This window comes from Paralichthys olivaceus, chromosome 10 (assembly GCF_024713975.1).
Source record: "Paralichthys olivaceus isolate ysfri-2021 chromosome 10, ASM2471397v2, whole genome shotgun sequence".
NCBI lineage: Eukaryota > Metazoa > Chordata > Actinopteri > Pleuronectiformes > Paralichthyidae > Paralichthys > Paralichthys olivaceus.
In genome coordinates, this window is record NC_091102.1 from 16,699,113 (window position 1) to 16,724,737 (window position 25,625).

The window sequence follows — 25,625 nt, forward strand, 5'->3', positions numbered from 1 at the left end:
CCAATTACAGAGCGCAAATAAACAGAACTGCTGTTTTTCCTGCGTTATTTCACTGCTGAGGTAAAAACAAATCTGCACTATGCAGGTTCTCAGTGGCAATGTTTTCAGGGTGGAGGTTGGAATCTTCTTTGAATTTGTGCACTTTTTATGATCTTGGGGCTCATTAGAAAGGGAAGGCTTAGCGCAGCATGTAGCCTAGCCTGCTGTATTAATATGAGCATTAGTGTGTGGCTGGATCCTGCCCTCAGAGGCAGGACGGATTGAACAGGAGATCAAACGGCTGTGACTCACTGGTACAGAAAGCCTCATCCGAGTTATCCCCACAGTCATCAATCCCATCACAGAAACGACTGTTGGCCACACAGCGCTGGTTGTAGCACGGCCTGAAACCCTTTCGACAGCTTCTGTTGTCTGAACAAATTGAATTGTGGAGAAGTGTTAGAAAAAAACAAATATTTGGAACTTATCACTACCAGACATGTAAATGGAAAAACAGCTATCAGTAGGTTAATTATTTCTATATCTCTATTTAAGCTGGATATACTTCAGATTAAGAGCTGTGATGTGTTTCTTACCACAGTATTGCATCTTCTCATCTGATTTATCTTTGCAGTGGGCTATTCCGTCACAGGTTAGCTGGTAGTTTATGCACTCTCCATTCCCACACTCAAATTCAGTGTGGATGTTGCAGGAGGAATTTTCTGCTGCAGAAGAAGACAATGATGAATAATGATGGTGACTGATCACGACTGTCAAAATCTCAAAGCATCCTTGTAAAAATGGAGAATTCAACTGTACAACAGCTGTTAGCAAAGAAAACATTGATTGTATTTGATTACCCATGTCACGTTCTACACTGGCAGCTAATGCCCATTTTTTACTCCAGAAGGGGGTCTGGTGACAGGAGCCTTATGACTCCCCCAAGGCCAATCAGCAATCGGTTGTATTTTTCAAACTAAAACGTGGCCCCACAACTCCGGAGTACTGTAATACCCATTACCCTTACACTTAAAATTAAGGGGGACATGGTATAGTGTAATACTTTATTTGATTGATTTATTTGTTTGACATACAGCAGTACACCATTTGGATACTAATGCCATTAGTGATTTCAGTACTCAAGTTAAAATTTCTACAAAAGCCCCACCCTGTGCTTCTTGCAGCTTCAGAATTCAAAAATCTGAAACTTCTTCGTCCACTAGTAGCAAGTGGAATTGAGCCCACTGTCCTCTACTCTGACATCCAGGCTTCCATCCAGCTCTTCTGAGTCACTTGCCATGTTCAGTCCAGCCAAACTTCCCTCATTTGAACAGCTCCTCCCACCTTATGTTCTATATCCTCACATTGCATACGAAATTCACACAGCAGTGTCTCTAATTAGAAATGCTCTACACTTGTGACTTCAGGCGACTAATTGTGACAAAACATCCCACTCCTCTCAAGTGTTTTTTCTGCTCTGGCTAAACTTAAAGTAGCACTGCATTATCGCTGCATCTTCCCTGAGCAGTATCGACTAAGACTCTTGGAATCATTACAAATTCACTGCCAAGCCAAAGAAGAAGAGTCAGCAGCTGGTCAACGCTTTTCTGTTTGTGTGCGGTTCTGTACAAAGGGATGTACTCAAAGATGTCAAAGGTTTGTGTTAACAGCACAGAGAACGTCTTACCCAGAGTGTGCACAGACGACAGGTTACAGTGTGCATACAAATTCAGGCAGTGACGCATTTTGAAATAATAAATCCATAAAAAAGTGCCATTAAAATCAATACTTAATGCTGGGGATGTTCGACGGGTTCGAGGTTTTGCCCTCAGTAGAATTAAATATGAAGCTTATCATGACTTACACACGCATCTGTTGTTATCTAACAGCACACGCTCTCCACGGCAAGTGCAATTGACCCTCCCGTACGGAGTGAGGAGGCAAAGGTCACCGCAGCCTCCGTTCATGTGTCGGCACGGGGACAGCTCACCTTCAATCACAATCAGAGAGAATTGGTTAGGGGTCAGAATAACTCTCCCAAGACAGTTTTTTATTTTAGATTTAATCAGTGTGAGATTTTCACTACATTCCTGGAGCTACCTTCTGAGGAGGCATTTTAACTTGCCTGTCAGCTGGACTTACCGTGAGCCTTCCTTATCTATTAGTAAGAAATATTCAATATGATGATACCCCACATTTAAGTTTAGATCACCTATGAAAAAGGAAAAGTGATATTCCAAACTCATATTCCAAATCAATTATTTTAAATCTCAAGGGATTGTACTGGCACAGACTTTGTTTTATCTGCATATCATCAGAAGGACATTCCTTCAGTGATTTATAATTCAATAAATTATGTCTTATACTGTTTGAATCTGAGGACCTGATGAAAAATACTCACATTTGCCATTAATATATGACAGGATACATACAGACATATATCCTTCTCCAGTAAAATCTATTAGTCGTATGGTTATTCCACTTACAAACAACAGTATGAAAAAATCACTTAAAATAAAAAGTTATTGGCAGAAGAATTAATCTTATGTATATGGAGTGATTCAACTGTCAAAAACATTAATTTTTTATTCATATGATCACCATCAACATAAATATGAATTCAATGTTATTTAAAGTTTTAGTTTAAGGCCTGCACTAATATTGCGTCTACACAGATATCCTCATTTCCTGGTTAGCTCCGCCAAGACAGTTAGGCATGGTGTGTTTGTTAGTTAGCAGGATTGTGCAAAAATTACTGGATGGATTATCACAAACGTTGGTGGAAGAAAGTGGGTCAGTGATGAACCCATACAATTATAGTGCAGATCTGAGAATTTTTTTTACTCTCTCTCTAATATTTTAACATGTTTGTGAATTCTCAGAGAAACATTCATGGATCTTGATGAAAAATAAACCAGACACGATCAGGGGACTGATATTCATGAGTGTGCAATTTGGTGCAGATTCAAATAAAATTCTGGTTCTAGTAAATTTAATTGTGGTTTCTCTGTCTTGGCAGAGGCATGCACTCTACTGAGTGCCAACCATAGTTAAAAATGTATTATAGTGCTGGATATATAAAATATAATATATAGAACACAATCGCCAACTCTAACTATTAAAGACAATTAGACAATGCAAGGGCTGCTTCAGTCCTCAGGAACTATGCCTAAAAGAAGCTTAGCAACAACATAAAGTATCTTTAGTGTTTAGAGACATGCATGGCCAATGAAGACCCTCAGTTATTAACTGCCCCCCAGCTACGACTTATTCATGAGACAAGAATCGGTTCCTGGTCTTCAGCCCAGGTAAAACATTTGTATGATTTTTTATTTAAACAGGACAATCATGACAAGAAAAATGTAATAAGAGGTTCACAACATAAAGATCATGGTTTTTTTGCACATGAGCCATTGACTCCCAGCTATAAACATGCGCCTCATAGGATATGATCATTTCCAATGATGGGATAAACAAGGGACAGCATGGCTCTTGGCGTCCAAGTCTAACCAGTGGGACACTCTGAAGCCCACTTCCCTTTGTCCTACTTGGAAATTCAACTTTATGTGGCACTTAGGAGACTCCCACTACAACATAGGCCTGTTATTTTTATTAATTACCTCTGAAAGTTTAGTTTCTAGCCATTCTAAATAAGACCATCATTTATCATCCCCGCTGTTTTCGTTCATCAAAATTAGGCCCGTTTTTAAATATTTCGCTTTTAGTTAGTAAAACCCAGGTGAGCAATGGACTAGTTTTATTCACCAGTGAAAAATGCTCCATTACAAGTAAAGGTGTTTGAAAACTGCTACATTAAGTGAAAGTAGCTGTGAAATGTAGCAAAAGTATTTGGACATTTCAGCATTTATTGAATTAAAACCATGTGGATAATATGTATTGTAAAAATGGCTAGATTAAAAATGTGTGATGTGGAGCAAATGTTGGAATTGATAAAATACTTTTCATAGGACATAACATAAGCCACTAGCTTGCAACGATAGCTGTAACATAAATGTAATGGAGGAGAAAGTGCAATATTTTCCTCTGAAATGCAGTCGAGTTTAAGTACTTCAAGTACATTAAATATACCTCAAAACAGCACTCAGGTTATAGAAACTGAAAAATGTCAAGACAGTGAGGCAAGTGCATGCAAACTGTACACTGACACTGATATTAACATTTTGCAGTAGAAAGTGCAGCTACATATTCAATGTTGTCTTCTGTCCAAAGGATTAAACAGATAATGAAAATAAATGTGCACATGTTTAAAAAATTAACCAAAAGCACACATGTAAACCCTGGCATGTACAAACACATAATACACAAATATCTGCAGAGATGTCTCTTCATCCACTGATCATAGATCGAAATGTTATGATTATAACTTCTGTTCCCTGAAGAAGAGGTACGAGGTACAACACATAATCTATGGGACACGTATTCAGCCACCGAACCATGGTCAAACCTCCAATAACCTAGTGTATCATTGTACCAGCATAAAGAACAGCATGAACCTCCAATGAGGTAACCACATGTATTTAGTCATTAATCGATGGTGTCGGATCATGAATCACTTTAACACTGATTTCCTGACTGTGTGCGTCTGGTGTTGTGTGTGGCAGATGAACTACGTGCCTAAGCAACAAACACACATAAACATCCTAGTCCTAATAACTTCTGATTAGTGTCTTTGTTTAGCTGTAAAGTGAGCGCAGGTCAGCAGGAGACTGGAGGGAGGACACTCAGACAGAGACTCTGACACAGTAAAAGACGACTGGACCTTTAATGTGCATCTGTCCTGAAGCAGCAGGGGTGAGAATTATGCAGCGGCGGGACAACATGAATTGATTATGTTCTGTCTCCGTATTGATGCAGAGTCGTCCACGTCTGCATCGGGATGCATCTAAGAATCAAGAAATGTCCAAACCTCTCGCAGTAAAGCAAACTTTGAGCTGGCCGTAGCCTGAAACACCGTGCTAACTAGCAGTACCTAGTTAGCCCAAGGTTAGGTGTTCTTAGTGAGGTGAAGGGTGAGAACTGAAGAATTACAGTGTTGACCGACGTTTACTTGTGCGGACGAGGCCTCATACACAGTCATATGTCATCTGCCTTGAAAGTGTGAATAGAGGTGGCTTCACTCAGGACATGCAAGGGTTTGATATCCTATAGATTATATCTTGTACAGAGTGAATCGACTGAAGTGGTACAAGTTCATGCGTTTAGGTGTATTTTAAGGTCTAAACCTGGATTCTTCATGCCATTATTCTTGGATACAAGTTTTCCCCAAAAACTTCCAAGGTGTTTAAATACTCACAGTTATTTGTGTCTCTGGCCACAGCAATGATTCCCATTGGCTGATGGGGTATATCTGCTCGGAGTACTTTGGTGTCCCCGCCTGTGTATTTGTTTGACCTCAGCACAGACCTGCGGGCCCAGTCCGACCAGTAGATGAAGTCTGCGTAGATGGCGAGCCCGTAGAAGTTTCCTGGTCCTGATTTAACTATGACCTAAAAGTATAGAGGAGAGTTCTGATGTTAAGACCACAAGAAAGCATCGGCATAGGTTTAGGTGCAAGCCTATAGGAATAAATGTGAAGAGTAATATTTTGACTCATTAATCAACACATCACCCTAGCCGCCCACATGACTGCTTAACCCAGATGTTGGAGGAGTAAATGACAGTGTCATTGGCAGGGAGGCAGGAATCCATCAAATGCCTCCTTGTGGGACTCTCTGGGCTTTGGAGGGGGGAGGGGGGGGATCAGGGCCTCCAGCAGCCCTGTAGTCTAAGCCATTAGTGGGACAGGCTTGTAAGCGGCATCACATTAGCCCTATGCCATACTGGGATTAATAGGACAGGTGTTGATTAAAGGAGCCCAGCGTGTGGAAGCAACAAATGGCCATCAGGCAAGTGAGAGACAGAGACGGAGAGAGAACGAGAGGGGGACGCCAGATGGTGTAGGATGGAACATATTGATACAAAATTAGATTTGGGACACATTAGGTTTACAGCCAGCAACGCATTACATTTGTGCCCAACTCATGTTTTGGGTAAATGTGAACATACACATTTCATCTATTCTGATCACTCATTTACCACTCAACAATATTTAAATGTAGTACTTCAATAGCCGACAGCTATCTATTTATAGTCCCTCTCTTCGTGGTAAAAAGGGCATCTTTTCCTGGCAAAACATGCTGACATCCTCCCTTTTCATGCACTCTGCTACCCCGCCGTCATTAATGACATGGGTCTCCACTCTCAAAGTGGCACAGGGGAGAGACTCATGCCATAGCTTTTATTCTTCCCTGTCACCAACTACACTGGCAGCATGCAATGGCACTGCTGCAGTGAGGAGTAGCTGAACCCTCCAGGGCACTTCACTGCCATCCAAGTTGACATTCATGTGACTCAATACAAAAATGAGGCAATCAGAGGACTTTAAAAGTGACAAGGAGCCTGAAGCTGCCATCGCTGCAGTATAAATGTCTTGCATGCAGTGGATGGGGTGTCTCAAGATTCTACACAACTACAGTTTTGGGGAAGTGCTGAAGTTGACGATCAGCTACGACTGTTTAAGACACGTTTTAATTGGAACGGAGAATCTGCACCTGGAGCGGTCTCACTGCAAAGCCTTCATTAGCAGGATTTGAATGCAGTGAGTGCAGGCGGGGACCCAGAGGTGAAGACTTTTGGAGCCTTGTGACCCGGCTCAGCAAACATATGGGAAACTAATTGAAATGGGCCAAGGAGATGAGCTGCAGAGGTCATGTAAAGCAAAAGTGAAATCCATAGCAAAAAAGACCATCTTGTACAGTAATCCTTCGCACACATTGGGATACAGAGGATATATAACCAGGTGGGATGTCATACATTATGCATGCAAGTTTTCATGGACAAAATGAGAACTCCAGAGTCCTAACTCCAAGCTGAGCCTGTTTACTTTAGCGCGGAATGACTTTGGTGATTAAGGAGACCATCTGTACCCCCAGAGATGAAATATAAGAGAGAACATCAAGAGGTATTTCATATCCTTCTCGCTATATAGAGGATCATGTTCCGGGAGCTCAATAGGGATGGAAGATTAAATGGGAGACACAGAAACAGTTTCATTTCAGGAGAAAAGGGCAGACCAATTTGACATTCTGTCCTTGAATATGTGCCTTGATTCTCAGATGTATAGTAATGAAACATCTCCATTCCTAAAAAACAAAAGAGGAACATAGATTCTACCTGGTGAGTCACTGCTGCTCGTTCAGAGAAAAAGAGCATTTCATTCATAGGAATTTACATAAATATTGGAAAGCTGATCTTCATTTTTCTTGTCCATACCTTGGGTAAGGGTTATGAAGAATAAAAAGCCAAGAAAGAAAAGTAATCCATTGCTTACAAATGCATACAAAACAGGAAGTATTTTATATATTAGGAGTCATTAGTTTTATTTGTAAAAACTTGGGGCACTGCAAATCTGAGGAGTTTATTTAAGATTTGTTGCAAACACAGTTCATATCTTTCACAAGATTATTTTCACACTTACATATCTGCTGGAACCATCATAGTCACATCTCTCAATCTTGCCGAGGTTTCCATCTGAGAAGTAGAGCTTCTCTGCTTTGTGGTCGATAGTCAGCCCGTTGGGTGTCAGAATATCCGAACTGATGATAATCCTCATGTTCTTCCCCGCCAACGTGGATCTCATGATGCTGGGACTCTGCTCATTCCAGTTGGTCCAAAACATCAGGCTAAAAAGTACAATTTTGGCTTTAAAAGAGGAACTTGTTTTAACATAAGTGTATATTATCAAGTCTGCTTAGCTTTGACAAGAGGCCTTTCCTGATGTCCTCTGAATATCAATACTCAGTCATAGTGCTATCTACTGGTGATAAAAAGTACGTCTCATGTCACAAACATCAATGCATGAAATATTGTAGATTTGGTCTACATGTTATACATTGCGAAAAAATGCATGTTTAGTGCATGTAATTATTCTACAGATAAATCTCTACAGCACAGGTAAAACAAACCCTTACAAATTGGAAAAAAAATGTATCTTCAATGAATTAAATCCCTGCAGGTTTATTCGTCATGTCACTCAGTTATCAGCATCCTCCCGTACCTCCCAGGACCTCTGTGGCCTGTCATCGGCTTCCCCTGAAGGCGTTCATCAGTAATAAAGTGTAGCTCATTTTCCATTGGATAAAAGAGATTAGCACCACAGGTTGTGAGATAGAGGTCATTTATTCATGTTCTTCTCTGCGAGGACTTAGGAGTATGAAAAACAGATAATAGCTGTAAAGTAAATAAATGAAAAAAAATATCTATCTTTGTTTATATGGATTTTGCAAGATGGATGGTGCACGTTTTAAATCAGGGGCTATGTTGACAGATAACAGGAAAAAAAGAACTGGGAAAAAAGCTATTTTCAAATTGTTATTTCTCTCCAGCTCCTGGGCTCTAACTCCATACTGTAATGAAGTCATGGAAGTCCACTCTAGGACGATAATAAGGATTCTGGTCAGAAGTCACAACCAGGGACTGCTAATTAATCTCTTGAGTTTGAATTCTAATTATCAGACAGTGTTTCTGGAGTGGGATGGATATGGTGCCAAATTGCCAACCAAGGATACAGTCTGAGGTCGAGAAATTAATTTAGTTAGTCCAACAGCAGTAGGAAGATACTCCGTCTTTCCTCACAATCGGAACATCATGTAATTTGAATGTTGATGTGAAACTGTGAAATCAGGTATTTTAAAAAGCAATGAGCGTCTAGAATCTGTGGCAGCTTACATCTAAAGTGGAAAAAGTCACGAGAATAAAAACATACAGTAAGTAGACAACTACAGGGGATCTATTAGCTGTGTGTCTTTTTCAATTTTTTAGATTTTTCTTGATCTTTGCCAGCCACATACAGACATAGCTTTATTGGATAGATTATTTATCAAAGATAACTAATTGGATTAATAATAAAATGTAACACAACTTCTTCTTAATTCTTTTTAGTATAAAAAAGCTCGGATCTGACGATAGAAGGAAAATGACGCTGTTACATTTTCCTCCACTGCTCTGCATTTATGCTACGTGAGCAGTAGACAGCACGTGGATTTGAGAGCTCTATCTGGGATATATCTTGGCAGCATATCAACAATATAGTCAATGAATAGATTTATAGACAAGTACAAAGATCTTAAAATCTGTCATAAAACTAATAGGCCAGAACCCAGATTTTAAAACATCAGTAATGTGCATTTTTCCCCCCTTTACTTAAAACTCTGACAGTGACCTTCTGCATTAAATGAAATTTATTTAAGGACTTTATGGGAAAATCTGAGAGCGATGCATTGCATTAGTCAAGCCTCCTTTTAGAGAGCTACATGCACAAGCTTCTCTGTATCTTAGGGAGGGAGAAAAGCCCTGACTTTAGTTATGCTGTTCGCATACATAATGGTGTTATGTTATATTGCTATTTTCTCAGACCATTAAATAAAATCACAGCCTTTTGCTGGTTCAACTTGACAGTAAGCGAGATAATGAGGATCAAAAGCTATGAAGTGTACGTTGTTGTCAGAGCAGCAAAGAAAAACAACACTCTGCTGGAGAAAGATGAGCCCTGGTGATAATAAAACTGAGCGCAACCGAACATATATCAACCTATAAACATTGAAATGTTCTGAGACACATTGTAGAGGAAAGTGAAACTTCGGTGCCAGACATTTTTTTAACTGGATTAACTGATGTGAGTAATGTGAGAGTGAGTTTAGAGACTTAGAAGAGCTACTGACCTTTGACACTCATCCAGGGCCAAGACGTGTGGATGGTCTTCCTCGGACAGTGTGACCACAGCCTCCCTGCTCAAGGCACCGATACGTGTCTGGTCCACAGTTTGCCTGGTGATGGTGGAGGTGGTGGAGCTGGTCCAGTACAAAGTGTCCCAGGACCTGTGGTAGGAGAGGCCCTCCACTGAGCCCACATCTGAAAGAACAGAGACATTAGACCAGGACTCAAGTTTAATGGTGAAAGTTTTGTATTTATGTTGCACATTTCCAGTCTTCTAGTCTCAAAGTGCTTCACAGTACAGTTTTGAAATTCATAAACATATCCATATATATATATCATATCCATCGCTTATACACTGCTGGCTCAGCCATCAGGGGCAATTTTGAATTCTGAATCTTGCCCAAGGACACTTCTGCTCACAGAACGCATTAGATTGGAATTGAACCGCTGAACCTCAGTGGACAACCCAGTTCTATCTCTTGAGCCACAGCCGTCCGAAGTGGTAACCATGTAATCAAAAATCAGATGTGGGTTTCATGTGTGTCTTATTGGACATATCTTAAATTATGAGTCGGGAGGTGGGCTTAAAACTTCTGATTGGCTATAATGGAAGTGAACTTCATTTTACTGGCTGTTGGCTAAGTTCATCAAGACTCTCTTCTCACCAGTTGAACTTATGCATGTGTAATATCAAATCAGAATACATTTAGTTTGGAAAAATTAGATTTTCTCAACATTAATAGAGGTTTATTTAATTCATTGTATTGTTTTAACATTCATTGGCTACATACACAAGAAAATAAGTGGCCAACTGAAATGTGAGAGTAAAAAACAAGTGTAGTTCATTGACATCCTGTTGTGTGTCCCAAATATAAAATTTGATCTGCCACTGACATCTGGGGGGCACTAAACTACAAAGTCGTCTCTAGTGCAGATGAAGGTAAAAATAAAAAATACAGAAAAAATACAAAAACAGATGGCAGCCTCAAATTGTGTTAGAATTGGGATCATGTTTCTTTGGTGACTGACAGGGAAATAACTTCATGCCTCACTACACTGGACAGAAAGGTATTTGTTGATGCAACAGTCACTCAGCAACTGAATGTTTTCACTGCCAACCAATTTCCTAACACATCTGGAGAAAGACGTTTCAGCCTCACAGGTTGGTGAGTGACAGGGTGGGAACCTCCAGAGAGAGGGACGGTGATCACAGAACGAGAAGCTGGTCATATTCAGGATTTACCATTCACTCTGGATTTGTTCTGTAGGGGGTTCATGAATGGACCTATCGGTGTCCACTGTTTCAGTAATACACACATATCAAAATGAAAAAGCAATGTCAGAGGAGGGAAATTAAAACATGTTTTTGGGGAGAAACATGTAGCAGTGGAGCTTATATATGAAAATTCATATATATTCATTCGCACTCTGCAAAGCCAGTGGACCCTAAGCTGTCAGATATTAGTTGATACCAGAAAGGAAAATGGCTTTGAAAAATCACCTGCATGAACCGGGTTCTCTGTGTGTGTTCATGTGCACTCATGTGTAACTCCTCCATCTGCAAACATGTTTCTTTATTGCTTGACAAAATAAGGTATTATCTTTCATAAGACGTAAACACCAAGACCGGCCAAAGAATCAGCTAATCGGCTCAATGAAACTCCCAAAATCGACAACAAGACAATTAAAAATGTAAATACATTAAACAGTGCCTTAGTATTGGAATAACATCCGTGTCCATCATTTGGCAAATACCTGCGAGCCTGATCTATCTTCTGTAACTCACACACACACTTTCGTCCGTCCACGCAGCCCATTAATTCGCCTTAATGGTGAGCATGTGGCCGATGCAACTGAATTTGGCTTCCTCTTATCTACAAACGCATAAACCATACACTGGAATATTTAAGACACTACCTGAGTCAGCCGATCACTAATTAATAGTTTGCAATAAAAGCTGTCTGGCAGTACGGAGTTTCTCACAAATTGTTGGCGGGCCGAGGGAGTAATTAATGGGGGACATGGAGTTTAATTAGGGAAATATGGATGATTAACATCTTCACCTTTCTTCAATGACGAGATGCAGGCACAAAGTTTTAGAGGAAAAGAGAAGAGTGTTGCTTTTATATACAGTGCAAGGTTGGATGCTGCCTGAAGTTATTGATTCCATCAAAAGAGACCAGGACATGCTGATTTCACTCAACACCAACTATGGTCTTTTTATCTGCACTTCAATGCATTATAAACCGCCGCAAAGAATTTATCACACGTCCCATATGTTTTAACTGTTTACATCACTTTGGTTTCACATGTCACAAGGTGCTAAGAACACTTAACCATCTCGACAGATGGTTCAAATAATGCTTGTTCATTTCTAGAAGAGAAATACACAAGCAGAAGGAGTGTGGGAGATGGTTGGAGGGGGTGCGAGTAGATCATTTACACTCTGCCAGTCCCCCTGTGTGAGGAGGGGGCGGGAAGGTGCTGAGCTCTGCTCCCAATGGAAACTTCACACAATGGCAGAAGGTGCAAGTGGAGCAGAACAGAGGCTTTCGCTGTTCATCTGAATCCAGTCATGCTTATCAAGACATAACTTACTGAGCTTTAGTGGAGACACTGAGAGGGACCGGACCCATCATGTAGCCTGTGACAGTAATGGTGCAGCCTCTCATAGTGATTTAATAAAAAAAAAATATTTTCCGAAGAAGTAATGGAAGAAAAAATGGGATGGGTAAATGCTATTAAATAGCAAATGTCTATTAATGAGTTTAAAAATGTAAAAACTGTGTAACAAATGTTACTGTACCTGCACAAACCCTACTATGACCCAACAGCGGTACAATATTTGCCACCATGTCAAGATTTATACTGGAGAAACTGTGCAGCTCTTGAAATTCGATTGAGATGTAAATGATTGGTGCGGGGGTTAAGCACTGTTGTCTCACAGCAGGAAGGTCTCCTGTTCGAATCCCAGTTTGGCCAGGAGTCTGTGGGGATTTTCTCTGGGTACTTCCTTGCACATAATTTATGTGTTTGTTGTTGATTACATATTTAAACACAATGTAAAACAGAGTGGGAGTAAACTATTCACTTACTTTCTGCAATAATAGATCTTCCTGTCCAGTCATCATTAATCATCTGGATATTTCCAAAATGGACGTCACTGAAAAAAATGCGGTTGGTCCCAGCTGTCTTCTGACTATAGTCGAAAGCCAGCGCTATGATGTTCTTAAAAAATGCAGGATTCTCAAATGGTTGAACCGGCGAGTTGAGGTCGCTCTCGTCCGAAAGATGGATGCTTTTCAGAATAGTCCTTTCAGAATAGAGGAGATAACCTTCATAGCGCTCACAGGCAAAGCCATCCTCTGCCAAGCGGCCATGGGCGCAGGAGCACGTCCGGCGACCACTGCCCAGGTGGAAGCACAGCTGCTGGCAGCCTCCATTACTCCTGGCACAGGGGTTGGTGCCTTCAAAACACAAGACATGTGCAGTCAGTGGTATGTCTCAGTTTTTGCCTTTGTCCAGTCATTATCTAAACAGTTGATCACTATGCACCACAGATTAGAATCACAGGTTCAGTGCAGAGCAGCTAAAGCTCAGAAGTCACAGTGTGAAAATAAAGGCTCTACCTTTTTCTCTGCCTCTATTAAAGACTGTCACATCCTTCAAATTGACCCCTAATCCACTCCTCATGGTCACCGCCTCACTGGTGTCAGTCTTGAAGCCACGTCTGATTGAACCATTGGAGTGAGCTCTGAATAAGAGGAAGAGGCAAAAGAAGCGTTTTCATTTTCAGAGAAGAAAGTATTCTGCATTCTGATTTAACACTGAAGAAAGGTAATGACAAAGTCAGACAGAAGAGCATTTTATCTGACAAATGTTAAAATCCAAACACTGCAATCAGCCAATCCTGACACAACATTCAAGCTGGAGAAGATAAGTGCAATAAAGCTAACAGCCTCTCTCCATTGTCGTCCTCATTGTAAAGAGGAGAGAATGAGATGATTGATTGTCAAGACATGCAAGAAATGTTAAAAACATGCTCAACAAACAAGACACGGGATTATTTACTGTGCAACTATTTATTTTGCAGGAGTTTAAAAAGCTGCCTCAGCCAGTGTCTCAGAGAGCCAACAACAGTGTTCCAAAGAACTGCAGGAGGGAATAAATATGCATTAAAACGACAAGAAATAAGGCATCATTAAATTTAACTGTGTGCCTGATTTTACGGATGGTCGAGGAAGGATCTCCCCTTCCTGCTAACGCTGAATTGTGTCTGGAGTATTTAGAAAAATAGGTTGTGGCCCTCTGCATTTGCTAGAAGGAACTGCTGTTGTTAATGTTTTCATATGAGACCTGTAAAGGGTTAATGTCAGGTTAGCTTTGCAGGCCAATGCGTGTGTGTGCATTTAAGAAAATAATAAATTACCTGTCAGACCAGTAGATGTAAGGCCCAAACACAGCCACTGAGAACAGGTCCACGTTGGCCCCCGACAATACAATCTCCCGGCTCTCACCTGTCTCAAGGTTGATCCTCTCGATCTTATCTGTGCGGGCGTCGCACCAGTATAATGTATTTTCCTGGAGGGTCATTATAAAATGCATATCAAACACTGAACGGGCTAGGCATAGTCATATTTAAGATGAAATAGGAGGGACGGTATGTGAAAAAGGAGTGGAGGTGGATGTGACTGCACCTCGTAGTCTATAGTAATCCCGTTGGGCCACATGATGCCTGAGTTGACCAAGGTAACCTGGTCTGAACCGTCCAGACGGGAGCGGCCAATGCAGGGGTTCTGACCCCACTCAGTCCAGAAGAGATATCTGATCAGTACAGTGACATACAAATAAAATGCTTAGACATAATATAATTAAGAAACCTCTCACAAATACAGTTAGCTTTAGAAATAAATCCTTGAAATAAAACATTAAATATTTACAGTTAAAGCATTTAAGTAAATTATTAAGAATGAAAAGAAACAAACAAACATATTTCAACATGAATTTTGGGATAAATAAGAACAAAATCGCATAATACATAAAAGAATGTAGCGACACACTGAATACCCCATCTGTGTATTTACTTTCCACGCATCTCTTTATTTCCTATATTACTATTTAGAGTTCCGCAGGCAAATGCATTAAACATCACTTCTCTCTACAAGAAAAAGTCTTTTGAAGCCGTTGCACCACTGTAAAAAAGGGTTGCTATACTTTAAATCAAATAGTGCACACTTATAATGAAAACAAGCACATAAAAACACATAAAGACATTATGTACCCTTTTTGTGGGTGTACAGCGATGGCCCTGGGCTGATCCAGTCCCTCAGATATGACCACTGAGCGATATGCACCATTCAGACGGGAGATTTCTATGAGGTTGACACCATGGTCTGTCCAATACAGGTTTCCTGAGTAGAAAGACGCAATGTACAAGTGTAAAAATACAGCAGCGGTTAAATGATCACGGACTTATTCATATAAAAAAACACATTTTGCACACACATATGCTGTGAATGACTTTTCATTGTATGTAAGGGTGCCTGCCATTGACATCTACTTAACGCTGTAACAAGAAGATGTGCATATTAAGGTGAGTCAACATCGATGTGAAAACCTGTGGTGATAAAGTTTCAATACTAACCAGCGATCCAGTCAACAGCGATGCCTTCTACCCGGCTGATGCCAGTGGTAATGATGTCCTCCCTCCAGGTCTGATCACGTTTGGCGCGGGATATTCTGTTAAGGCCCATGTCCGTCCAGTACACGGTGTCATTTCCTGCAAAATGCACAATACAGTTGATGAGAGGAGAAAACTGGTTGACGAATGCAGCTGCCACAAACAAAGCTGCTAATGAAACCGCATTTTACGGCAGCTCGTCCCATTTTGACAAATGTGTGGGACCATAAACTGTGATGGTGAAAAATACTGGCACAGTTCAGCCTCAGCTCCTTGATGACGAACAGTGCCCTGAACAGGAGAGGCTGTTGTCTGCCAGATTTGACAGTGCAGTTTATTGCTTCATGTAAAACATGGTGTTGGTTTTAAAGTGCTATTACTTAGGCATTTCAAATATCGGTCATTTATTTGTGGTGTCGTCTTTGGGTGCATCTCTGTGCATGCTTGTCACTATGGCTCTGTACAGGTTGTTAGGAGTTTAGGGGGCGTTATATGTTCATTTGTACTTTCTTGTTCCTGCTGCCTTAACACACTTAACACGTAGCTCACATATGACAGAATACAGCTGCAAGGCTTTCATCCGTACTGCTCTAGCAGCCCGGCTCCTGTAATGACATGTAAATTATGCTATCCGCTGCTTCTTTTTGGATGAGCTTACTAATGCATTTGCATGTTCACCTGCACAAAATAACAAAGGGGAGGGTGATCTTCAATCTTGCTCTATAATATATTGCCTAAATACATTTTGCAATGAATTTAGCTTATTTTTTATTTCTAAAAGCTGTGGTTACACATCAAGATCATCATCAGCTGTGGAAGTCACTTCGTTTCAGAATCAGATATCAGGCTCTTGTGATAGTTACTGGATACAAACTGACTCATGCCACCTCACACGATGCCTTTATCAGAGAGGGAACATTTATTTGGAAATATTTTTTTACTGTTGGCATTCACACTCCTTCTGGCTGATTTATAGCGATATTTATAATTATTTATTTAAGTGTCCTTGCTCTTCAGACATTTTAAATGCTTGCTTCAAAGTTAATGTTTAAAGATCAGATCACCAAAACTACGAGGTAAAAAGTGTACAGCCATATAGCGCGTATGTAAGGTTGTTCTTGCCATACATAAGGAGGCACTATGACACTTTGAGCTAATGTAAATGCTGAGGTCAGCACGTAAATGTGCTCACAATGACAATGGTAGCATGCTGATATTAAGTAGGTTTAATTTTGATATCTTAGTGTTGGTCATGTAGGTCTTATACTTGCTACTTAGCATTGACTGAGGCTTTGCAATCATATGTCATGACGATTCAAACTCTGCGTACCATATTCATCCGAACCAAACTTCTCATCACTTAAGTCATAACAATGGATACTAAATTTAATAATAATCCATCCAACATCTGTTCAGTGTGAACCAAAGTGGTGGAATGACCAAAAGCAAAGTTACATCTGACATCTAATGGAAGAGCGGGTCGTCCACTAACCAGAGGGTCGGCAGCTCGACCCCAGTCTCCCAAACTCTGCATGCCATGTGTTCTAGGGTAAGATACTGAACCCCCAAATCTCCCTGATGACTGTTCCAGCGGTGTATGAATGATGTGTGATGAAGAATAGGTGCACTAGAGAAACAGGGGAGTGTTCTAAAACCACAGACCAGACCATTTAATTGTGGTTGTTACTGAATTTAAAAAAATGACATTTAAAAAAGTCATAAAAAATGTCCCAATGCAATTCATGTCCCCCTTCATCAGATAAAAGTCTACAGATATTAAATCCTGTGAGGTGAGGAAGGATCTGCTGATCTTTGCCTCTGGCACAGCTGGGCAGCCACAGCCAATAAGGAATCTGTTTCAGCAACCTTTTGTATAAATTTACATCAGCCGCCCTCATCTTTTGTGGAGCTACATAGCAAACTGATAGTGTACATATGGAATTACTCAAACATGACTCTCAGTATTGGTTCAGTTTTTTTCTACAAAGAATTGCTGCAAATCCTTAGTATATAAATGTAGTTTATTTCAGCCATGCATACGCAATTTCTTTCACACAGGGTTTGTTATCATGCATCAGCGGCAACCTATTGCATATATGAAATGGTACCAGCCTATAGTATATTCATAGTATTTGTCGGTGTAATGAATCTATCATTTTTATCATAAGCAGGGATGTAACAAATGACAGCACAAGCTACTGGGTTCATGCATTGCAAGGCATGTTACCGTGCCTTCATTTGATATAATATTGGGGTAATTGCTTTGTATCAGGATTGTTCCAGAAGCTTGTGAGGAAATAGTTTGATCTTATTCATGCCGAGGCTCTCCTATAATATGAACTTATTACTCTTCCATCTACACTGCACTCCACAAGCCCACAGACCATTATTCAAAAGGTTAGAGCCTAGAGCATAACAAAGACAAACCTTATTGTTTTAAGAATAAAAGAAAAGGGTTTGTGTCATAGTGAAATACTGATAATGCTGAGGGAATGAGGGAAAGAGGGAATTCACTTCAAAACACAGTAGAATGTTTTAAATGCTGTGCGTGGAAATTAGATTATTTCAAACTGTGCAAAATACTTCACATTTCCTGTTTGATATTTTCCAGTAAAATAGAACACACAGTAGCAACTGTGATCAATTTTCTCTCCACTTGACATTTGAAGACACTTGAGAGAAGAATTTGTAATATTGAGAAAAAAACAAATACATGAGATTAAGTCACAATAATACGAGAAAAAAAGCCACATTTATGTGACAAAGTCATAATATTATAAGAAAGCTTTACATTTACTATCATAAAGTTATCATTTTAGAAAAAAATAGAAATATGCAGCATCTTGTTAAGTAATACTGTGGTAAGGGTTTTACAGATAAAAATTGTTTTGGCTCATCAGCACCACATTATGATAAATATGAGGACTTTGGAAAGATCATGTCTATTCTGAAGAAAGAACCAACCAGACTTGGAAGAAGTTATCTCTTTTGTGGAGGAGTAAATGTTTGGCTGTGGTCGACTGTGAGGATATCATTGGTTACATCTGCTTGTTATGGAGTTTCATTGTTTCCCAATACACAATGAGAAGGTTCAGGATTCAGAAGGAGTGGAATATTATAAATCATTATTATATATAATACAGCTTAATATTATTACTTAATTCACCTTAAATTATGACTTAATTCTCTATTTTTTCTTCTTCTTAAGGCCCTTATACTTGTATCAAACACATTTACACGGCTACCAAATAACTTCACATTTCTAATGAAAAAAACACGAGAACCATCATGTAGTATATAGATTTAACTAAAGATCAGACAGTGGAACTCTTCAAGCTTCAGTCGGTTTCAGGCTTATATATCTGCTGCCTTAAACCTAATATCAAACACTCATTCAACTGTGAAAAACGCTCTGTGTGTCTTATGGTATCATACCTGCGTGGAAGTCAACTCCCACAGCAAACAGAGTTCCTGTGATCGGCATGAGGGCTTCACTGTTGTCATTTGGTTCCAGAGCGATTCCCCGGATTCCCTCATGGATGGAATACATCAGAAACGAGTCAACACCTAAAGAAAGAGACATGACCTATTATACCCTGAAACAAATGTACTAAAGCTCGGTCAACTTTGATTGCCCTTTGACCTACGTAGAGATAACTCACATTGATATATATTTAGTTAGAGTCATGGAATGTCAAATGTTGATAGAGTATTTGGGAAACTTACCTTCGCAAGACATGCGGTCGGTACGCAGGTTGTAGCCGACGGTGCAGGAGCAGCTTCGGGTGTTCTCAGAGGTGGGGAAACACAGCTGTGAGCATCCTCCATTGTTAAGCTGGCACGGGTTTCTTCCTGAATATTATGCACAACCAACAATATGTAAACCATATGTACAATGTGGGTCTTTCTTTGTCTGCATCTGTGAGCCTGCTTACCTTTCTGACCCTCTCTGTCGAACACCTTCATGTGAACCACCCCGCTCGTCTTGTTCCTCAAAATCACAGGATTCCGTCCGTCCCTCTTGTTAACCGTTCCCAGCTGTGCCGACTCCTCATCTGCCCACCACAGTTTTCCACCTGTAAGCATCAATGTCATTTTCTAAAAATAATCCAGCCACACAAGCAGGGAAGGTAAAATTGCAAAGTGAGAGCGAAATTCCACCTTCTTCCTTCAGGTGATACTGAAGCGGCTTGTCTTCTTTGCAAGATGTTCTTTATGTCTCCTTTAAATGTATGCAAATCAGGTTGTAATGCAAACAAGGCCTCAGAGCAGAATCAAACAGCACCCTTCAACACTGATGCCAGGTGTAAACAGTGTGCCTCAGCTTTCACTCAAATTAAAGACTGAACAGCCAACATTCTGATGATGATGATGTGGGCATCTTGCAGCCATGACACATGCCAACAGTGGCTCCTCCATGTACTTCAACGGTTTGGCAAAGTGAAAGGGGCAATGTATCTACAAATACAGTAGATGTGTACACATATTTACATTTGGTTATATTACATGCAGAAGCATATTTGGCATATCCTCATCTTTATTCTTTTAAACTTCATGAGGTAAGACTCTGTCCTGTCTGGCTCTGTGGGGTATTTAACCTCCAGGCTGCAGCAGCACTGCTGTTGTGTCCTTTCTTTGTACATTGCATACACAATAAGCTCCTAACCATGGCACACTACGTCAAACCACCAACACAACCACACTATCCTTCAGCCCCCTGCTCTTTCCTTAGTGATGCACAGTCCAGGCACTTTGCCACAGCCTCAACTGACGGGGTAATGAACCCTCAATTTGAAAATCCCATTGAAGTGCAGAGTGGAGAAGAATCAGGTGGCTCCTGTCCCTTCAAAGTAGGCACTGGAATTGGAAGGGGGGGTGAAGTACATCATTTTAAGTTCATTTCAGACGAGCCAAATTTGCAAAATATAACCCTGAGGAGGCATGTTTAATGTAGGCAAGACAGTAGAAAGACAAACTCATTAACATAGAGGCAGATCTTACTAAACAACCCCCCCAGAAAAAAAATCATTCTATTCTAAATCACATTTTATGAGCAACCAGCGACCACTTGCAGCCACTGCTTCTTTTCATGCAGTCTCATTAAGCAGACATAAAAAAAAAGGTAATTCAACAATTCTGAGCAACACACAGCTTAGTGCAGTGTACTTCCTACAGGGTTTCTGAAGGTCCCGAAACATTTCTCTTTAAAAAAATGTTTTTAAAGCCAAACTGAAGTGGTGTTGGATGAACGCTACCAGTATAACATAAATAACTGATTACTTCTCAGGTCACTTTATTTCCAAACATTACAGGAACTTGTGCACTTTCAGTTTCATTAATCCCCAGAATGTGAGATAACCTTTAAGGTGTATTTAGAATATATATAAAAAACAACATAAACATAGGTAGCTTCAGGCTCAAAGGAATGTAAAACTCATTTCCACAAATCAGACAAATTCCCATGAGTGAGAATGACAGTCTACATGCAGTTTACGAAACATTTGACCCTGGAGGGCTCGCTAGCCAAGATTAGCTGTGCACCCAGTGTTAATTTGATGCCGTGGGGACCGCCGGCTAGCTGTGATTGCTTGGTTGTGGTACATCATATTCAATTTCCATCTCAGCTGCTAGTTTGATTCTAGACAAGTCAGAGCTGATGGATCACTCACGCTTTCTAAATAGAAGCCCTCACCTTTCCCTCAGGCCAATCAAATTATTACAGCGCCCTCGGACCTGAGTGGATCGACCTTGTGTCAGTAACAGCGCCTTCATTATGCCTTTTCTCAACCAGTGCGGGCAATCACTACACACAAGCCAAATAGATAACCCCCCAAAAAAGGAAACACAAGCATCTCAGCAAAACAAAATGTCAGACTCCTGTCTGAGAACAGCCCTCCACTGAGTATCAGTGCACTGAGACAAGCAGTTGCTAAAACCTTTTCTCCTGATTGTGTGTCTGTCTGCACCTCCTGCTGTGTGGGAGCCAGAAAACCTGACAGAATTCAAGTCATCCTCATTTATTTATGATGCTGCTTTGGAGGGGTAACCTTAACCACTTCAAACACGACCAACTGATCAATGAAAGCTATCACAGAGCAGAGGAGAGAGGAGAACCATTGTTAGATTGATGCTCATTAATGCTGATTGGTCAAATCCCCACAGAAAACACAACACCAACAGCCACCTAATGATGCCTGCAAGTTATTTCCCTGCCACAGTTGACTGCTATTATATGTGTAACTCTAATAACATTTATAATGCATATTTGTTCATAAACCGTTAGATGTCTAATCATAGCTCGCTGAGCAGAGTAGGCACAGAGAGGACATATAGAAAACTTAGTGGTAAACAGAGTGAATGGCCAGCAAATGCACTTAATTGCATCTTTCACCATGGAGACAAAACAAACATCTGCAGAAAGGACATTACTCTGTAATGGGTATCACCAACAGTCCATTTACTTGGCAACAACGAAAAAGAAGCTTCTGAGTGGAAAATGACCTGTCTGGCTGCTGTCATGCTGTCTTACCCCCGCCATATCTTCAGTTGACCTGATACGTTTTAAAAGTGTAGGCCCAATAGCTAATAGTAAAGGAGGACACCTGAATGTCTGACAGACAAGGAACAAGGAACATTACATTCAATGCATTTGAATGTGCTCAGCAACAGATTGTATAGTAAATATTCATGTTGAAGTGTAAAATGAGTATAAATAGTCTTATATTTATACATAGCTCATAGTATATTTTGCAGTTGTAATACTAATACTAATGGAGGTACCTTTACATTATTTATTGCCAATATATAATCTAGAAACTGGTGGAGAGGGAATACTGGTGTAATGATTTATTAAACATAAGGCTTAATATTAATAATGTAAAGTATTTACTATGATATAATTACTTTATTTGATAGATCAACATTTATAGTACATGAGAGTGCAGTCAATCACCAAGCTGTGATATTTCATCAAAACAGGAAAAAATACTGTTTCATGGATGCATGAATTTAAATGAACAAATCCCCAAGATTGTTATCTTCTCTATATAGAAAATAATTATCATGCAACAAATGCAATGTTGAAAAGCAGTGCAATGATAATAAAATGTTCATTCTACCATTCAAAACAATTTCCTCAACATAACAAAATGCCATTAATTGTGATTGATGGAGACCAGAATTTCATCATTTTGCTGTACGTGCTACTGTGCAGGAACAAAGCCATTAGTCTATGTCACCTTGTGTTCTATCTTCCAATTCAGAAATGCAATAATGAGGTTTGGATCGGCCAAATAAAAAACCCTCTTCCTCCTTAGAGTGGCAGAATGTAAAAAAACTAACAAAAAAAACAACATACTGCCACTGCTGTAACTCTGTAACCTTGTAATTAATGCTCTGCACACACAGACAGATACCCAGCACACGGGAAGTGGAGGGCTGCCATGATTAATAACATTCCTCAAGAACACAAAATATCACCCTGACAACATTTGCTGATTTTATTTAAATTTTTTTCATTAAAAAATAAAAACTCAACTAACAACTTTATATCCAGTGTGTCTGCTCCCTTCACATTAACATATTTGGCAAGCAAAATTCATTCACATATTCACGTAGCTCACTGGGAAGCTTCCCAGTTGTCAAGCTTGTAGAAGTGAGGTGATGTAAAATTCAAATCCCCGTCTGTTGTAGAAAATAAATAAAATTCCCCCCAAAAAAGAGGATGAATCACTGGAAATTAATTTGATTTTTATATGCAGGACATGCACAGTGTGAAAAATAAAAAATAATGTTTGATATTTGAGAACTGTGAGCAGTGCACATTGCTGTTGTTATATTGCACACTTTGTGGGCGGTGTAATGTGAGAGCTACAACGAGTTTTGGCTATGCTGATGAATAACAACCAAATTACACTGACATATGGTCCTATTGGCAGTTTGAACGCTTGTAGAAAAAGAAAAGCAACAATGAAAATGAAGGTCTGGTGAGCCTACAAGATAAATAGGAGATTTTTGTTTTTTCCAGAAAATGTTGACTTAGATCTCAGGCAATTTCCAAATGAACCTATGAGTGGATGGATAGGGAGACACATTGGATTCAGCACTGATACCAGGAATCAACATGTAATGAACACCTTCGTCTCTTTTCATTACAAAAGAGGGTGAGAAAATCAATCATCAATCACTGCTGTTCTGTGTTTTAATTATCAGCCTGCCGTGCTGCTTCACACGACGTGAAGCACAACACTTGCGAGCGCCGCCTAAATGGCTCCATTCTACAGCCACTTAACTGGTTAAACAAGTAATCCCTTCGTCACTCTTGAACTAATCCCCCAATGGCAATCTGATGCACTTGTGACAAGCTGCACTCACCCATCACCGCCAGAGCTGTGCCTTTGGATAACTCCCTCTTTAGAGACTCCAGCACTTCCAGCCCGCTGCCATCAAGATTGCACCTGTTGATAGTGCCATTGGCCGAGCTTATCCAGTACAGCTTGCTGGCAGTGTAGTCTATTGAGAGACCTGAGAGAGAGACAAGTGAAGAGAGGAGCCCACATTAGCTCTCATTGGGCAATGATGCGTTAGGATACAGAGCTTGACTCAATATTTAACTTTTTTACTACCAACAAAACCCGAGACATACAGATGAATACTTAGAAAACAAAATCTTAAATGGTAAAACAAGAATAGGTCAGACGTGTAACATCAAAATCCTTAAAATCATCGTTAAAATATCACTGAACATTACAGTGAACAAAGATTATTCCTAAATTGGCAGCTATGATTAGAAAAAGCCTGGGGACTGGAGTGACCAATCGGAGGAGGGGAGCATCCAGGGTCTCAAAATCTGACCAGCGAGCGACTGTTGACCGGGCAGGGTTGAGTAGTAGTGGGGTGGGGTGCGTAGGGGAGGGCGAGTTTGTGCTCGTCTCTGCTGCATGTGAGCAGAACCGCAGTTGTGTGATTCTATCAAGTGCACAGCTGTAGTTTTTACGTGTTTCAATAAACGTCATACTCAACCATCTTCTGAACTGTTCTGAGTGTAACGAGATGGCAACATAATGTCCTGACTTCTCAAAATATGCAGCACTGAGAAGGTGCAAATAAAAACGTTACTTTTGGCTACAGCACAATATGTCCTCGAAAGGTGCTATTAACATTTAAGTTATTATTACTATTTCAGAGCTGCATCAGTGCAACAGCTAAATACTGTATTTGGTCGAGGTCTAATAGAAATGTGTATGTGTCTGCTGGCTCGTGTGGCAGGGGATCTCTTTATAACAAGTTGGCATGAAATATGAACAAGACTGGGACTGAACGCTTTTAAATCCATTTCCTGGCTGACACCATGCCACCATGTGTTAGATTCATGTCTGGCAGCTTCACAGTCACAATGTGTCGTTAATTTAGCCTCGTCCCCAGGTCGGCACCGTACTCATAAATGAACCCAGTCAAATTCAGTGCACTCTGTTATCTGCAGAGCTGACAGGCCCGGGAGAATGAGGAAATACAGTGGAGTCAATTATGCCGTTTTGTGTGAAAAAGGGTTTGACCTTCAACTGTGTGGCAACTACAAGAGATGAGGGCCAGATGATTGTTTTCGTTAAATCAGGCTACAACTGCTCGATGAAGCACACTTCATGGTTATTGGAATTTACACTCAAAAGGGGAGAAAGGTTAATAATAGAAATATTAGTGTTGCAAATGATAGATATAGATAGATTATTTTATTGATCCCAGTTGGGAAATTGTTGTGTCACAGCAGCAGTTCAACATTCACAGATAGTAAGACACAAAAGGTGCAAAATTGCAGTATTTGACATTATTAAATATAAATATAACTAGATGTGGTAAAATGGGTATGAATATAATATGGTATTGCAGCACAGAAAAAGTAATTACTATTAAGTACTATCAGAGGTGGGAATTGTACATTCTTATTGCTGTGGGCAGGACAGACTTCCTGTAGCTGAACCAGTCTGTTCAAAATCAGACAGCACTCTCTAATCAATGACACTAATCTATTGGAATCAGTGCTTTGCAAGTGCATGATTGAAAGAATCAGGAGGACTAAGTTTCCAAGAAAAAAATAAGTTAGACTCTGTTTTTCATGAATATTGACAGATGTGTTTGTGTAATTGAGAACCTCTAAATGAAATGCTTCACAGCAGAGTAGATCCAACAGAATCTC

General features: G+C 40.1%; 1 protein-coding gene across 7 annotated transcripts in view; it reads right to left on the reverse strand.

Moving 5' to 3' along the window:
• lrp1bb (low density lipoprotein receptor-related protein 1Bb) overlaps positions 1-25,625 on the reverse strand; it is a 247,304-nt gene that overhangs the window by 57,360 nt on the left and 164,319 nt on the right. For all 7 annotated transcript variants that reach the window (XR_011244330.1, XM_069533046.1, XM_069533042.1 and 4 more), the window contains 16 exons: positions 23,807-23,956; positions 19,369-19,509; positions 19,160-19,285; positions 18,869-19,000; positions 15,398-15,532; positions 15,035-15,164; positions 14,451-14,577; positions 14,183-14,334; positions 13,383-13,507; positions 12,849-13,220; positions 9,759-9,948; positions 7,517-7,721; positions 5,294-5,486; positions 1,844-1,969; positions 576-704; positions 292-411 (listed from right to left, as the gene is read on the reverse strand). Coding sequence is in view for 6 of the 7 variants with exons in the window: in XM_069533046.1 (XP_069389147.1) it covers positions 292-411; positions 576-704; positions 1,844-1,969; positions 5,294-5,486; positions 7,517-7,721; positions 9,759-9,948; positions 12,849-13,220; positions 13,383-13,507; positions 14,183-14,334; positions 14,451-14,577; positions 15,035-15,164; positions 15,398-15,532; positions 18,869-19,000; positions 19,160-19,285; positions 19,369-19,509; positions 23,807-23,956 (2,553 nt within the window). In the remaining variant the exon portion in view is untranslated. The remainder of the gene's footprint in view (positions 1-291; positions 412-575; positions 705-1,843; positions 1,970-5,293; positions 5,487-7,516; positions 7,722-9,758; positions 9,949-12,848; positions 13,221-13,382; positions 13,508-14,182; positions 14,335-14,450; positions 14,578-15,034; positions 15,165-15,397; positions 15,533-18,868; positions 19,001-19,159; positions 19,286-19,368; positions 19,510-23,806; positions 23,957-25,625) is intronic.